Genomic DNA, 16,929 nt, shown 5'->3' with positions numbered 1-16,929 from the left:
GAAAGAAGTTTTGATGATATAATAAAGTTCAATGTTAAAATTTTTTAACATACATGAAATAATGAACCCAAAATTCAACCAATCACAGACCAACAGCGGCACAATTTCTATGGTCAAAGGTTTTGAGACAAATGAAGTTTTTATTACAAGCCTTACTGCTTCAGTGTCATCTGATCGTTTTGCTAAGTGTTTTCATGATAAACAAAGGTTAAATAAAATACATTTCAAAGATCTATCTTTCTGTTTTGATCCCTGAGCCTATTAGTTATTCCTTTATTAGTTATGTCTTTTTTATCAAGATGCTCCATCGTCCTGGAAGAACATTGTTCATCAGCAAACCGCTCTTGGTTTGTTGGACAAAGCTGCTTGTGGAGGATGTTTTGACCCCATTCTTTATTCTTGACAGTGTTGGATGAGAGGCAACCCCACACACAAATGGTCCCAGGAGGCTTCGCCTTCAGAATGATGGTTCCCCACGGTAAGGCTCATCATTTCAATTTTTATGTTCTTAAAAACTAAAGGAACATATTCACAAATAAATATTTTACAGCACTATGTATGTCACTGCTTTAATGAGACACAAACCATCAGACGTGTTAAAGAAGAGGGAATACCAGCTACTTTAACAACATTTCAAGTAAGTGGCAGCAATACTAGAAACAAAACTTGGGGCTGTTTGGCAAGCTCTAAATTTCTTAGTTGTAATACTGACTTCTGGGAACGTTTTTGTCTAATTTCCAACTGGAAATGCAAATGTGTTAAGTAGATTTATTTTTTTTAACTTTTATTAACCCTGGTATTAATTATGTTGAATTTGATCACTCTTCACAGCAGCCTAGACTCAATGTAATTTGAACCGAAGCAATAACATTTGTAAAAAAACAAGATTTCTGGCTGTCTTAAATCTTTTGGCCACAATTTTATTTAAAATGCTAAGAAGAAGGTATGTAATCAAGTAACAACAGAGGAATATGTCTAAAATGACTTCTCTGTACTTAAACTGATACTGGGATCATATACCAGCAATTATCTCATCTTTTTTAAACACTGAATCAACTTCTAAAAACAATAAAGAAAAACTCATTTTGGGACCAAAATAATAATAGGCTAAAAGAATATTCACCTGTGTGAAACAAGCAAATTTCACTATAAGATAAGCAAATTATATTATTGACTGTATTTGCCAGTTTATAAATAATATTGTTCAAACTGTGTTTCTGCCACAAGCAGATGTTATCTCACAAATGTTTTTCATTATTTTTGTAAAAATGCAAGTAATTAACCTTTGAGTGACTAGACTGTGAATAATTAAGGCACAATGATGAACCAGATCTAAAAGGTGAGGCTACATAGAAAACAAATTCTTGCATCCTCCATGTGAGCAATGATTAAAGAAATTCTACATAAAGAATATGTGTAAAACTAGAACTGCTGACTAACATGTTTACATGCTAATGTGCTACTAACCAATATAGTCTGCTATTCATATGGTAAAATGGAAAGATTTTGACACCTGGAAGGATGAGCACAAGTTTGGTTTATTCTTCACAGATAGCATTTGTTGTACAGCACAAGGGGAAAAAAACGCATCAGGAGGGGAAGACACAGTGCATTTAAAAAAAAAAAAGGTTCCTTGGCTTTCCAAAACAGAAAAGTTAACATGAGCAAGAAAACAAAACGATCAAAGGTTTTTGTTTTTTTTACATTGTAGGAACAGAAGCACAGGAAGGGCAGGGAAATGTTAATTCAAAAGGAGTATCAAATACAATGTCCCAAATACTGACGCTAAACCACCATATGCATAGCCATTATACAGCATTGTTTTGAGTAGTATACAAGCTCGTGTATGTGAGAATCATTTATGGCTACCTGGGGCTGTTGGACAGAAGAAGAAAAAAAGAGGCAGGCCAAGGCAGGAAGTTGTACAGAGCATCTCTGACTCTGCTGGTACGTCAGCCATTGCAGAAGGCCCTCATGATTCTTATATTCTGCTTCAGGACTGCAGCTGCAAAACAGATAAATCTTGCTAACATTGAATACAGGTAAACAAAATTGCATACTGCCATTCATTCTTTTCTGAAACGAGGATCATTAAGGATCCCCACTGTATAAAATATGATTTTTATTTTGAGCAGATGAGCTTTAGTGCAACAAGCATGCAGTGAAAGTGGAGCCTCCTCCATAGCTAATCTTTAGTGCCTGCGGAATATAGATGAGAACCAACAGAAGTAGGAGTTGAAAACAACATAAGGGCTAAAAAACAGACTCAAGTACGCTTATTACCACTTTTGCAAAGGGAGAATAAAGTATTAACAGCAAACAGTGGAGTTCTTGGTATGTTTTTTATATACAGGATTGCTGATACTGTACACCCTCTGTCTGACAAGCATGAAAAAAACAGAAAAATAGCCATTGATCCCTCCTGTTTTCCCTTGATTTTCTATCTCCATGCGTATGGATTCCCCCTGAGCCCCAAACAAGCCACAGGAAACCCGAGTACATAAACATAGTATCATATAGGACAAGCAATCACTAGTCATAAAAATCATGAAATGGAGTGAATTAATAGAAGAAATTGAAATGTGTCTTTTTTTTTTTTCATGTGCTCCACAGAAGCAGAGAGCTCTGACATAGTTTTCTTCTTGATTTAGAATATGAGGTTTGAAAAGTAAAAAAAAATCTTCAAATGAATTATTTTCAATACTTGGATGTAAACGTTATTACCATACTAGTTTGTAAGATAAATGTGGTTAGCTTTTAGCGCATTCTGAAAACAAATCAAAACTAGCCTATGCCCCTGTTCAAACATCAGCCCTCAGTTTTATTGGTGAAATCAAAACTAAAACTCCTGACCCATTCAAAACGGTTTTCCAGAGGCCAAAAAAGCAGTGGTTGAGTCCCTCCTAGTTGGTTTGAAAACACAAATGTTTGCAACTTAGTTCTGTTTTGTCTTTTCACGCCTCAACGTTCTTAAAATTGTGTTGTCCACATGTGAAAAGTATGTAGAGCAAGATTTTACACCAAATGTCTTCTGCCGCTTTCAATTTGCCTTAGAAGTCTGAACATGGGACTGAAAATGACGTCACACTAAAGTTGAGTGTTTGCAAGTCTCACAACTAGTGGGAATTGTTAATTGTTGTGGTCAATGACAGAACTTAGTACTATTAGCAATACAATTTAATATAATATGCATAGAAATCCTAAAGAAAGAGATTGTATAGTACTGTGTGCCACTAATTTAATGAAGTACAAACCATCATAAATCCAAAAAGTTTCTTCTGAGTACAAATCAAACGCACCACTAGACTGAACAGCCCCGAAATATAGTCTCCGAAAGTTCCACAAAGCTGTGATTAAATTGCTAAATCATTTACTCCAGCATTTTGTAGAGGACTTAAAAATTTCAACTCCAATTTGTCATGCTCTAGAAATGTGTGGTGGCACACAAAAAGTAAAGTACAACTGAGGCTTTTTCTACAGAAAATACATTAATGGACTGCAGCCTGGGCTGATGAAGCGTGCCAGTGCTAACGCGCTTTATAAGCTCAGGCTGCTAATAATTGGGAATTTTAGGCTTCTTAAAAATACTCAACATCCCAAGCGCAGAAATACTTCAAAATGTCTAAATTGTGAAGTGATTTATCTTCCCTTCAGTTTGAGCCATAGGCTTTTAGAGGCTATGAAGAAAATGTGTACTGAAGGCATATTTAAATCATTAGTTGTCAAATCTAAACAGCATTAGAGGTTAAAGTTATGTTGCGAACCGCAGCATAAAAAGTGAGACCAATCAACAGTTTTTTTTTCTGAGGTAGGTATATTTTATCTATTACATGGGTAATTGATAAAATATAAATTACGATGCATGCCAAAAATATGACTAATATGTGATTAACATCACCTTCCACACTTACTGACACTTCTGGAAACGATGATTAAAAGATCTTGGAATAAACTCATCTTTTACTGCAGTAGCATCATTTCGCATTAAAAGGGAAATGGAAAGTATTTTAAAGCTAACATTAGTTCAAAGAAAAACATTAAATATGCTTGTTCTAAATTTATCAAATAAAACAAATTGTACTAACTTGATTTTAAGAATTAAATATTGAAAAAGTTCTCTCTGTGTTTTCTGCATTTTCGTTAACCGCACGGATGTGTGACATAATCAGTAGCAAGGATAAGTGGCATACAGCCATTCAACAGCGAGTGGATGACTGCAGGGGCAACATGGTTCAATATGTTGCAATTAATTGTTGAATGGCCAGATAATATTAGTGGAGTTTAATTTTTCAACTTCCCGAAGGATAAAAATACTTCCACAGATTTGGATATGTAAGCTCCAACGTGAGAATTACCTGTGGTTATGCAGCAACCATTTGGAATAGGAGCCTTTCAAATTCAAGCCAACATTAATGTGAAGTCTTCTGGTGGTATTCCAAAAAGGCTTCTTCTGTTTTTACTAATAAACAACTGGAAAGTAAGAGTGCTTTTGGTTCTTCAGTGTTCCTTTGGAGCTGGTGTCGGCACCAGTAACGTCATCAATCCAGGAAAGCAACTCCGTCCCCCATAATCATCCCATTTAGGCAGTTATTGACAAAACTGCTCAAACAAGTTATACACGTTTTAGGTCCTTAAAATGTGTCTCTGGAATGTTTCGTAGAATTTTTACACTAAATGATATTCATGCAGTTTCTTCAAATTTGATTTCATTTTCCCTTTAAAGAATTCTCAGCAGTTTTCTAACAGTGACCAAGATTTACCCACTGACCATCCCCCTCCATGCGTGGTCAGTTAATCATTGGTCTTCTGCCAAAGTTCCAGTTGTTTTAAACTTTTTTAGGTATTGTTCTGACTTAATGTGGACAAGTTGAGGTTAGTAGTTTTTTTCTTGCTGTCATTTGTGACTTCTGAAGATCAGCACACATCTGCTTCACTTAGACATCATGTTCTCTTGTCTTACCCAATTTCTTCAAATTGGGTAAGACAAGATTGGTTAAGAAAACTGAGCCTATGTGTCACATCATATCTATACCCCAGGGAAACATGCATTTATATAAATTGAAATCTCTAAACACCTTGAATAACTTTGAGGCACAAAATTATACCTTGAAACATGATGCAGTACTTTTATTGATAATAGGATTGCCAATTCTTTAAGAGCATTTTTATATTTTATTCTGAGATTTAATAAAAAACAATCAATTATCAAGGTGAGATTCTATTTGATCTATATTGGATGAAAATAACTCTAATTAAAAGTAATAATTTGAAGCAAATTCTAATAGGTTGCTGTGATTAAAAAAAGAAGATTTTTTAAAGGCTTTTACCACATCATTACCGGGGTGCCAATAAATGTGGAGGGTGCTATTTGTTCTCATTTCCAGTGTCTGTGTTATGAAGAAAGATTATGTTGATTATAATTGCAAACAACAAAATCACGCTGCCCATGACCTCAGATTTAGGCTCTGGTGTTTATTGGTGTGGAAATTAAATGGGAATATAGTGCATAAATATGTGATATAATGTCATTTGAGTAGGTCTGAACATATTGAACAGCTACCTTTATCTTGAAAATATTGAACTTATGGGTGAACAAGGGAACAATTTTATTACGGCTGCAGTAATCGGCAGCATCTTAAATCTGTTTAAAAAGCGACGCGCGGAGGTCTTTTTGTGCCGACTTATTGCTCGGACACATTCACAAACTTCCTGCAATGCCACCTGTTGCCACGGCAACTGTTTCAGACCATGTAAAACTGGCAATTTATTTTCACACTCTGGCATTTCCAAGGATCAAACAAACAAGATACAGCGTTTTAATTGGTGATCTTAGGAGCACTTGTTGGACACAGTGTGCTGCACTCAGATAACAAACAGCTGCTTAGTCCCCCTCTTTTTTCAGTCTTAGCCAACTTGACACTTAGTTTACAGACATGAGAGTGGTGCAGTCATTTAGATTTTTGAATGCCATTAAGGTGTTTTTCTTATAATTTAATCAAATCAACAGCTTATATAACAAGATTTAGACAGAGCAGGTATGCAGAGATGGAGATGGAGACTGGTGTGGAAATGAAAACTGCAACTAGTTGCATAAAATTTGAAAGGAATTGGATTAGTCACTGCTTAGTTAGCTACTGATGATGGTGTAATCGCATGGTGCTAATTTGCCCTCTAGTGTGCCTCACAGTGAGCTTGGTGTGCTGCTACTTCATCTAGCTGACAGCGCCTTTTAATGAGAGTGAGTGCGGCGCTGGATGTCAGGAGAACAATCCGGAGGAATTGGAGGCAACGGATCGGCTGATGTTCTCCGTTTGTGTCTCCGGGCCCTGGGAGAATCCCATCGACTCCCCTGCTCATTAGGCTGCAGCTTTTGTCAGACCAAAATAAAATAGATATTTGGCAGAAAGACGGGAAGGCGCTGGGATGAATGTTTAATTGGGTGCTCGGTGTGTTGTGTGTGTTTCCTTCCCGTCTCACGTTTACCTCAAGACGCGGGGGGATGTAACGGAGTGTTTGTACTCTCGGCTCTGTGCTTCTGAGCGGGTTTTCATGTCAGTTTATGTGGAAATCTGAAGCATCTTGCAGCGTCATCGTTCCCCGGCTCCTGACACCTCTCGCTGGGGAGATAGAGCTTCAGCGTCAGCCTCATTAAGGCCTCCACTGTCTGGCTAATGAATCGATTGTGTGGTATCAGTGCTCCTGGCTGCCGCTCCCACAGTGCCGCTCCGCACCTCCTCTGGGGGCCTCCCTTCCACTGAGCTCTTAATCAGGAAACAGCCCTGATTACCATACCTTCCCCCACCACCCCCCATTTAATTTCTCCTCCTTCCGCACTATCGCTCTCTCTACTCGTTTTTCCCCCTTTTCTCATCACAACTTTATCTTTACACTCCACCACCCTCTTCCCTTTGTCTTCCTTATCTTGCTGTTTCTTATTCTGCCTCTCTCTGTCTCTCTCTGCTATCATGCCACATTCAATGAGCGTAAACTGGGTGGAGGAAGGGGAGGGTGTGGGTACATTTGGGAACAACTACAGCAGCTTATATTACAGCAAAACAAGAGGGCAGTGATGAAATTTTAGGGTTGATGATTCAAGAAGATGAAGGCGAGGGTGGTGGTGTTGATAATGTAGAGGATCAGGTGAAGTGGATGCATAAGTTCCTCAAAAAAAGAAAAAAATTAAACAAAACCCTCCATCCTGTTGTCTCCCATGTCCTCCTATTCCTTAATAAACCACTTCGTACACAGTGGCCTTCTTGTCCCCAGAGCCCGTCACTATGTACTTGTCGTCTGGAGAGACGTCGCAGCTCAGCACAGACGAGGACTCCTTGGACTGCAAGTGGTTGAGAAGGATGGTGACAGATGGAGAGAAACAAAAAAGGAGAGGAATGTTAGGAAAGAATAACAAATGACTCATCAGTTAATCCTCCATCACACAAGACATATTTGCATTTCAAAACCGTTGGCAATTATCTCCAAACAGACAAACTTTGCAGCTCCAGGATGCTGACTTATTCATCTGTTAATTTTTCTCCTTCCCAGTGAAATGCTGCCTCTCTAAGCGCAGGTTGACGTATCACAAAAAGTCTAATTGTTTCCATGAACTGGCAAAACACACATTGCTTCCTTTTTCTACATCCATGTCAGAAAGTAAGTGCCCCTTGTTTCAGATGATCTAAAACTGCTCCATCATCATTCATTCTCCTATTCATCTCAGATTGTCCTCCTCTTTCTCTCTCGCTCCTGTTGACTCCCTAAACTCCTCCACCCTCTTCTGCTACATGAACAGTGAGGCTGTCAATCATCAGTGTACAGGGAGAGGCCATCTTACAAAGGATTCCTCATATTAGATCAAGACAGCAGGAGGTGGAAAAATGAAAGTCCAGAAGGAAGAAATGTACTCACAGCAAACCGAAGCAAAGAGAAAATAATAAAAAATAAACATTAGACCTAGGTCACCAATTTTTCTAAAAGTTGTTAAAATGAGACAATACTAGCGTACCTATTTTTAGAAACAAAAGTGAGGACCTGTGTTTCTAGGAATGTGTTAAATGATTTTTTTTCCATCAAATTAAATAAAGTTTTAGTAAACTAACACAAAAAATGACAAAAGATTAAATCATTTACAAACAAACCCATGAGGCAGAAATTGATTTCTGACCACTGATGCTAATAAAAAGCTAAAGAATGAATACTCATTAGAAAAAAGGATCACATAACCCTGATGACCAAAGGAAAGAATAAGTTTAGCTCACACGTATTCAGCCCCAATAGTCACCACTTTATAAAATACACCTTCTGCTCTTACAGGCTTATACGTCTAACCAGTTTTCTTATAGGTTTGCCTCGTATTTAGTTCCATAAATATTCCCAATAACTAGGACCAACTTCCCTGTCCTCGCTGAAGTAAAACATACCCAAAGCATAATGCTACCACTACCATGTGTCACCATGGGGATGCTATGTTTAGGGGCAGTTCACAAAGTTTTTCGCCACACAGAATTTAAAAGTTTACATTTGGTCACATTTTCCCTGCATACAATGCTCTGGAGAATAACCCTCTTTATTTGTTTGCTACTATAGACCAACTTTTTATTCTCTACGTAAGGGGAGGCGGCTAAAGACGGAGAATCTATATGAAAGATTACATTACCACAATGACATTAACACTTTCATTGCAGCACTTGAAACCAAAGTTATCGTAACTAAATGCACACCCTGCGGTACTGATCACAAAGTAAGCCTTTTTGCTGCATTCAGTCTCTTAGGCATTCTGCACGGGAACAGAAGTCACTCCCCCCGCTGGCTTGCATAATAAATGCAGCTTTTTGCTTCTTGGCTTCACTTTCCAAACTAGAAGGCTTCTTCCATTTTTTACACAACACTGTTACAATCTCTAAAATCAAAAAGCAAAACATAATTTTGCAGCACGACAAAGATATTTAGAGGGTTGATAATGTGTACTTTTTGAGAGACTTGTTGTGTTGCCAAAACTGAGGAGGAAATGAAAAAAGGGATGAAAGAAGACATTTATTTAAAAAACCTAAAGGAAAAATATTTAAAAGAAAGTTAAAAAGTACAACCAGAAGACGAGTGTGTCTTTAAAGAGAAATGAGAAGACAGAAACAGAAATAGATGGCATTAAGAAGGAAGAAGAAGGGGGAGGAGAGAGTAGCTCTGTATAACATGCTGAAAGGAGGGGGCTGTTTGGCATTTGGACAAAAAAGCAAGATCGCCTGCCTTCTCTTCTCAGTCCACAGAGAGAGACAGGAGCCGCCAACCCTGCTGTCCACGGTAGATTACACAAATATGACAGCCACACTGCTGAACACACACAAACACCGCTTAAATTGATCTTCTCTCGTTTCATTCACACCCAGATGTACGGGCTCATCTAAAAATACTGCATCTCTGGATATGCATGATTCACCATATTTTAGAATGGAGCACCTGGACAAAGTGGAAATATGACATTGGGTTGTTGTTGTTTGTGTGTGAGAGTGTGTGTGTTCAGGTTTGCACCCCCTGATAAACCTCCATAAGTCAACTCTGATGACAATTGTTTTTGGGATGATTATCCATCCCTCTTTTGCTTTGGGGTCTGAATACAAAAGTGCGTGCATATGTGTGTCAACAGCAATCTAAAAATATAAACCTTTTCTAAATCAAAAACCGAATTCTGGGTCCAAAGGTGCACATAAATTTGGATATACTGAATAATATATACTTTTTTGTATCTAACTTGTAAAGATCAAAAAACAGCCACAGATCTCTCACCTGGAAAATGCTTGCTCCATATGGTGTCCTCCATGCATTCAACAGATTGTCTTTTCCTGTGCTGACAAACCACTTTCCTGAAATAACAAACACACACAGCACAGCATGTTACCAAGAGAGGACTGATGTCCAAGCTGCTCTTTCGGACCTACAAGGTTGCATAAATGCAGCATCACATAAAAATGCACGTGTTATTGTGCGCACCACAGTATGCAAACTTGAGAGAGAGGACGCAGCTCTCGTGGAGGTGCAGCTGGTACTTGTCAGGTTTGGAGACATGCAGGACTTCCACATTGCTGCTCTCCATCCCTACCGCCAGCCACTCGCCTGTGGGGCAGTACCCCAGGGAAAAGATCTGGAAAACAGGAAATGGAGATGGAAAGAGTATAGAAGGAGAAGATAAAAGTGCAAAAGTAATTTGAATGGTGGGTGAGGAGGGAAAAGGTAATGTTAATAATAAAAAAAGAATAGCAAATCACTGTTGTAATAATGTAGAAAAATAAAAGATGTGTTTAAACCTAAGATGTGAAATGAGTATATTATTTTTTTATTGTGTTTTCTTTTGTAGATGGCTGAGGTTCATTACTCTGTCCTGTCTTGGTACATGTTAGCCTGTTGCAATATGTGTTAAGTGCACAAATCGATGCAAGTCAATTGATGGGATGCGCCGTGGTAATCAAAAAGTTCTGATTTACTCCTTACCAGTCCGTGGGCAACAGATTACAAAATAAACGACAGCTTCAAAATGTTAATTTAAAAACCTGTGATAAATAACTTTGGCATTGCTGTGTGTGATGTATTCTGGTGTATTCATATGTGTCCACTGTTTATATTTGTAAGCTACATTGTTATTTACCTGTGAGGTGAAGTCATGCTGCTGTAGCTGCCGGCCTTCTCGGAGGTCCCAACAGCGGACCGTGTTGTCCAGCCCTCCTGTCCAGAGCTTGGTGCCATCATTGGAGATATCGATGCAGCTGGCTCCATCTGTGTGGCCCTGGAACTGCCTGCCAAGAAGACACACATGAGAGCTTCAGAGAACAGAAAAAACACACACGCATACCTGCAAATACTCAAATCCTGCAGACTCTGCCTAAGTTGTGTGTCTTTGCTTCTCCTCTGCTAAAGGTGTCAGAATGAATATATTTTATTCCCTCTCTCCCTGCGGCATTTACTGCCCTGAGCCCACCCACTCATGATCCTTTTTTTGCTGGCAGTCCTCGTGAGCCTTAACTCAGCACCTTTCCTCCCCCTTCCCCCTGCGTTTCGTGTTCTCCTGTCATGCCAAAGCTGGCTGTTTTAATCTTGTTATACCCCTTATGGCAAGTTTATCCTTATCTTTTCCCTTCCCTTACTACATTACTTATTGATTATCTTCATTCCATCCATGTTGTTTTCTTACCCTTCTCCATTTTCCATGACATTCAACAACAGAGCAAACTGAAGTATTTTATCAATTTTTAAACTTACCTCACTAATGTTTGGTTGTGCAGGTCCCAGACAACGATGTTGCCGTCGCTGCAGCAGGAGAAGCAGACCTTATTGTCAGGGGAAATGGCCAGGGCATAGCAAGCTGGTGCAGACGACGTCAGCTCCGCCTTGATGCGGGGAGTCGGCGTGGCCAAATCCCAGATCGACAGCGTGCTGGCCTCGCCTCCAACGATCAGGGTTCGACCGTCGGGGAGGATTTTACAGGAGCGGATGTAGTTATCCCTGTTCTGCTTTGCCAAGATAAAGAAAAAAAGGTTACAACACCTAGCACAGAAGTAATTCTTGGAGGATGCTCTTTTAGGGATGGTTTACAAAATAAGAATTTTTCAATTGGTTTATAAAATAGTTCTGTCATGTTTTGGATTATTTTTCACCTCAACACAATTTAAAAACAATCACAGAGTGTTGAATGTAATAATTTATCATCATTTATACTGGAAAATGGCAGATTTTCTTTCAGGGCTTTGCAAATTACAAGTTATGACAGTATCTAACTCGTTTTTTTGTAAAACGCACAGAAGGGGAGGGTCTTGTTTTTGTGCTGGAATATGCTTCCCTGTGTCAAATTACCATTTAACGTAAGAAACATAATTAAAACACTGTATTAGCAATGCCACTATCACAAACATAGCTTCTCAAATAAAACATCTAAATCTGATCCTCTGTGCTACATGAACTGAGTTTGACCTGATTTAAAATTTTCTGTAAATTGCTGTCAAGGAGGGAGTCTAAAGTACAAAGTACCTTTACACCATGCTGTAATGCACATGATGGGGTAAGTTTTGCTTGGTCCAGCTCTATTACGAGACCAGAAATGTAATTATTATTATGTTACTTAGAAATAAGTTGTTCTTTTACTTGTTTCTGTTATGTTTTTGCTTCAAGAATTCAGAAACTTTTTGAAGATTGTTATCAAGCTGAAGATAATTTTTTAAAATATGTCATTCCAGTTTGCCCCTTGTCTGTCATGTCTCACCAGGCAGTCCAGCTGGGCCATGGGGCTCTTGCTGCCCGGCTGGCTGATGTCCCACACCTTGACGCAGCCCTTGCCTCCGGTGTAGACGTGGCGTGTGGAGGTGCTGATTGTGACAGCACACACCACCTCTCCGTGGCTCAGTGTGTGGATCTGACGGGCATGACGCGGGATCCCTGGGCCAAGCAGGGCATCCGGGGGGAACGGCACCGGCTGCATCTGGCCATCAGCGCTCACGTGAAACGAGTAGGCGCTGGGAAGGAGAAAGGAAAATGATCAAAACCGATTCTTTAAAATGAAATGGACAAAAAAATGACAGTAGTGTAAAATGCACTCAGAAACTAGATTGAATCAACCAATCAATGGGCAGGTGAAAGCAAAGAGCAACAATTAAATACATAAAACTCAATAAGAACACACAAAGCTCACATTGTGGTCTGAAAGTTGTAAACTCTGCTATATTCACTTAAATCTGGGGTAATTACTGAGCTCACAGCAGCTGTGGGCGCAAACGCATAATGGCAGATTGTATTAGGCGGAGAGGCCATGTGGTACCGCTAATGGCCAATCAATAGTATAGCGGCTGGAAGCCAGGCCTGTTTTATGACTTCAAATAAGCAGCACGACAATGAATTGCTGTTCGGCAAGACACAAGAACAACATCACAATAGCTGTGTCTGCCAAAACAACATAAAAATGGTAAATGTGTGTGAGCACTGAAGATCTTCTGGAGTGTTTTTAGAGGTGGGATAACGGGTAACTTGGTTATAGCCAGTTGTAAGTAAAAAAAAAAAAATTATTATAATTATTTTAATGCATACTACATACAGGGACAAATTTGACTTTTACAATGGAAAATTTTGATTCATTGTGTATTTACATCATGAAGACCACAGGCCCCTTTTTCAAAAAGCTTTTAAAACTATTAAAAATAGCACTAAAGATGTGTGGGTCTCCTTTCTATAAAATTTATTTTCTGTTATTTGGATTTTTATGCATACACCTTTGAAAAACTATAGAATAAACACTTGCTAAATATAGATTTGCTTTCAACTACAACTACTCAGAATGAGTTTCACCTTTATTGCCAGGTTTGTATAGACAAACAAGGAAGTTGACACCGGTACACTTTGCTCTCAATAATAAAGAATATCTTTTTAAATCTACATATATACACAATTGACTTTACAATAGGATATAGCGTAAGATCAGTCCAAGTATGCATGGTGTTATTCTGGAACTCTGTCAAAGTGTTCATCAGAGAAACAGCCTGGAGGAAGAAAACGTCTCTGTGGCGGCTGGTTTTAGCAGACAGTGCTCTGTAGCGCTGAACAGGAGGTAAAAGCATAAACAGTCTGTGTGCAGGGTGTGTGGGGTCTGCAGACATTTTAGCAGCTTTTTTCCTGACCCTAGACCTGTATAAGTCCTGGATAGAGGGAAGGTCAGCCCTGATGATTCTCTTTGCAGCCCTGATTGTTCGTTGCAGTCTGGACCTGTCCTTGTTCTGTGGATGAGTCAAACCACACTGAGATGGATGAAGACAGGACAGACTGAATTATGGCAGTGTAGAAGATCACCAACAGCTCCTGTGGAAGGTTGTACTTCTTGAGTTGCCTCAGGAAATACAGTCTCTGCTGGGCCTTCTTCCGAACAGTGTCTATGTGTGAGGACCATCTCAGGTTTCGAGAAATGTTGGTTCCTAGGAACCGGAAGTGGTCCACAGCAGACACAGTGTTGGTAAGGCTAATGAGGGGGGTATGTGGGGGTGGTGTTCCCTGAAAGTCCACCATCATTTCCACAGTCTTGAGTGGATTAAGTTCGGGGTGGTTCTGACCACACCAGTGTCCTGCCGATCCACCTCCTGTCTTTAAGCAGACTCATCACTGTCCTGGATCAGTCCAATAACAGTGGTGTCATCTGCAAACTTCAGGAGTTTCACAGATGGGTCGGCTGAGGTGCAGTCATTTGTGTGGAGGAGTGGGGAGAGAACACACCCCTGGGGGCCGCCAGTGCTGATGGTTTTTGTGTGCTCCCCAGCCTCACCTGTTGCTGCCAGTCCTTCAACACCAGTCGCTCAAAGGATTTCATGACCACAGACGTCAGGGCGACAGGCCTGTAGTCATTTAATCCATTGATGGTGGGTTTCTTGGGAACTGGGCTGATGGTGGAGCATTTGAAGCAGTGGGGAACCTCACACAGCTCCTGTGACTTGTTGAAGATCTCAGTGAAGATGGGCGCCAGTTGGTTGACGCAGACTTTCAGGCATGATGGGGAGACATTATCAGGTCCTGAGGCACTTCTTTTTTTTCCAGCACTGAAAGAGCCTATTCACATCTTCCTCTGAGATCCTAAGTGCAGGCAGGGGGTCTGCCTAAAATTTTATCATTTTACTCGTCATGGAGTAACACAATGGGCTTATATTAACTCAGGCTAACTAACTGCTTTAAAGATATGCTTGCCATCTAGGCTTGGGCCGGTTACTGGTATCAAAGTACACCAAGGTTTTAAAAATTTGTGTCAGAACCACAAAAACTTTACACCATACCATTTCTGCTGTCCGTATATTGAGTTGCCAAAGACAGACCTCAGTGTAGTACAACCACTGCCCTGGTCAGCTGGTTGAAAGATGGCCTTTACAATTTTACCTTGGTTACAAGAAAGACAAATTCAGCTGCTTAGATATATTCCAGGGCTGAGATTGGTAGCACTGTTGCCTTGCAGTTAGTTATAAGGTCCTGGATTCAAATTCCAGACTGAGTTTACATGTTCTCCCCATCCATGATGGTTTCTCTCCAGGTACCCCAGGTTCCTCCCACAGTCCAAAACACATGACTATTAGGTTAATTGGTTACTCTAAATTTCCCTAAGGTATGAGATTGGGCATGCATAATTGTTTGTCCTGTGTGTCTCTGTGTTGCCCTGTGATGGACTGGTAACCTGTCAGGGTGTACCCTGCCTCTCGCCCAATGACCACTAGAGATTTGCAGCCCCCCCGGTATTTTCATACAATGTTTTACATACCATGTCATACCAGCCTATGCCTTTTGCCAGCATATGTTTTAAAACGGTGTTACTGAACCTTAATTCAAAGTTTTTTGTCATGTGGGCGGTTCGCTGTCCTAGTGGACAAAACAATTGTTTTATCTTGGCAGCCAATAGTGGACAGGTGGTATAGCAGCAGGAAACTGTGTCATTTCTCCACCCAGATCAAGCCAAGACTACTTTAACCACCTTTTCAAGGAAGAAAAATGAAGGACAAACAACAAATTTAAGTGATCTACATACCGTCCAGGCTACTTTATTTGCATTCCTGAAAGTGGTAACGTCTTTCTCAGAGCTCCAGTTTGGTGATGTATATCTTGCAGAGAATCCCTCATCTTACAAATCTCCCAGGATGAAAGTTTGTTAAAGTACTGACAGTGTCATGTATGTTCGGTTTGGATGGGTAAATACTGCCACAGTGAGGCGGAGAACAACAAAATGTTCATTGTAGCAAGCTAGTCATGTTAACAGCTAACATGTTTCTGGCTTGAGCATTTACAAAGGTATTGATGTGGCACATTAATGTTATGTCCTAAAAGTAAAGTTTATGGAGTATTTTGTCATTCATTATTAGGTAAATCATGCTTACAGATAAAATTAACCTCTATTAATAGCCTAGGTTGCTGTGGAGAAGCACCTTGAGCATTATTGTGCTTTCAGCATCATGCCATTATTTCGCCACATAGTAATTAAGTATTCAGCCCTAATGGCATAAAACCATACCATTAAAAACACCTAATGAAACATTTTGATACAAAGAAAACGTAATCTTACCAAATTAAATTTCAATGGCTGCTGTTCCTTACCCTACCCGAAGAGAGAACGTTTAATAAGACAAATCCGCAATGTCTTTCTTTGAATTAGCTTTTTTCCCATTGAGATCTGTTAAAGCTTGACCCTAGACTGTCTCTGTGTTGCTAACATATCAACTATCCAGGACGTTGGCTAAGCTAAACTTTAACATGTTCGAATGACAGCAGGAGGGCAGAGATCCGCTGAGAACCGCTGCAGTGTTTTGTCCCCTTAACAAAACACTGCAGCGGTTTTATGTGGGTTAATATGTATTTTTGTTTCAGCAACCTGATTGATAGTGTGCAGCAAAATGTGTTGGGGGGGCACACTTGGCACTGCATACAGCTGGATAAAAACTCTGGTCACTTCGTCACTTTAACTGCCATCTCATTAAAATGACTCCATACTGTAGAAGAGGTACAACAGAACATTTTGCTTTTTTAAAACTTGCTATACCCCATATTGACCCATGCTTTAAAGACAAATCCAAAAAAAATCCAAAAGGTAAATAGAGAAGAGTGAGCCATCAAGTCTTAAAAGGTTAAATAAAAGTAGGTCTCAGAAATAGAATTTGAAACATCCTGAATCGTGGTTTTGTGTTTACCCTGGTCCGCCCAGGCATGAAGGAGTTGATGTTGATGCTGCATAGAAACAGGGAGAAAAATCACATCTAAGCGTGTAAATCATGTAAGCATAAACTTACGGTTTGCCACCAGAGGAACCTGGGAGGGATGAGGACAGCCCCGGTGCTCTTAGGTGAGATCGAGAGTCATATGCCACCTGGTTGGAAGGAAAAGAGAACAAAAGCAATTTCCACAGTGATTTCAAAACAATGACAGAATGTGAACTGGTCAAAT

At 39.8% G+C, this 16,929-nt stretch overlaps 1 protein-coding gene across 4 annotated transcripts in view; it reads right to left on the bottom strand.

Moving 5' to 3' along the window:
* Positions 1-1,520: 1,520 nt before the first annotated feature.
* The window catches only part of tle2b (TLE family member 2, transcriptional corepressor b), a 129,244-nt gene continuing 113,835 nt past the window's right edge, over positions 1,521-16,929 (bottom strand). For all 4 annotated transcript variants that reach the window (XM_047374017.1, XM_047374019.1, XM_047374018.1 and 1 more), the window contains exons 14-20: positions 16,776-16,852; positions 12,242-12,491; positions 11,245-11,492; positions 10,634-10,781; positions 9,982-10,132; positions 9,778-9,854; positions 1,521-7,333 (exon numbers count right to left, since the gene is read on the bottom strand). In XM_047374017.1, the coding sequence (XP_047229973.1) occupies positions 7,226-7,333; positions 9,778-9,854; positions 9,982-10,132; positions 10,634-10,781; positions 11,245-11,492; positions 12,242-12,491; positions 16,776-16,852 (1,059 nt within the window). In that variant the 3' untranslated portion in view covers positions 1,521-7,225. The remainder of the gene's footprint in view (positions 7,334-9,777; positions 9,855-9,981; positions 10,133-10,633; positions 10,782-11,244; positions 11,493-12,241; positions 12,492-16,775; positions 16,853-16,929) is intronic.

Source organism: Girardinichthys multiradiatus, chromosome 9 (assembly GCF_021462225.1).
Source record: "Girardinichthys multiradiatus isolate DD_20200921_A chromosome 9, DD_fGirMul_XY1, whole genome shotgun sequence".
In the NCBI taxonomy this organism is placed as follows: domain Eukaryota; kingdom Metazoa; phylum Chordata; class Actinopteri; order Cyprinodontiformes; family Goodeidae; genus Girardinichthys; species Girardinichthys multiradiatus.
Note: the sequence above shows the minus strand (reverse complement) of the source record. Positions and strands in the feature narration are given on the sequence as shown.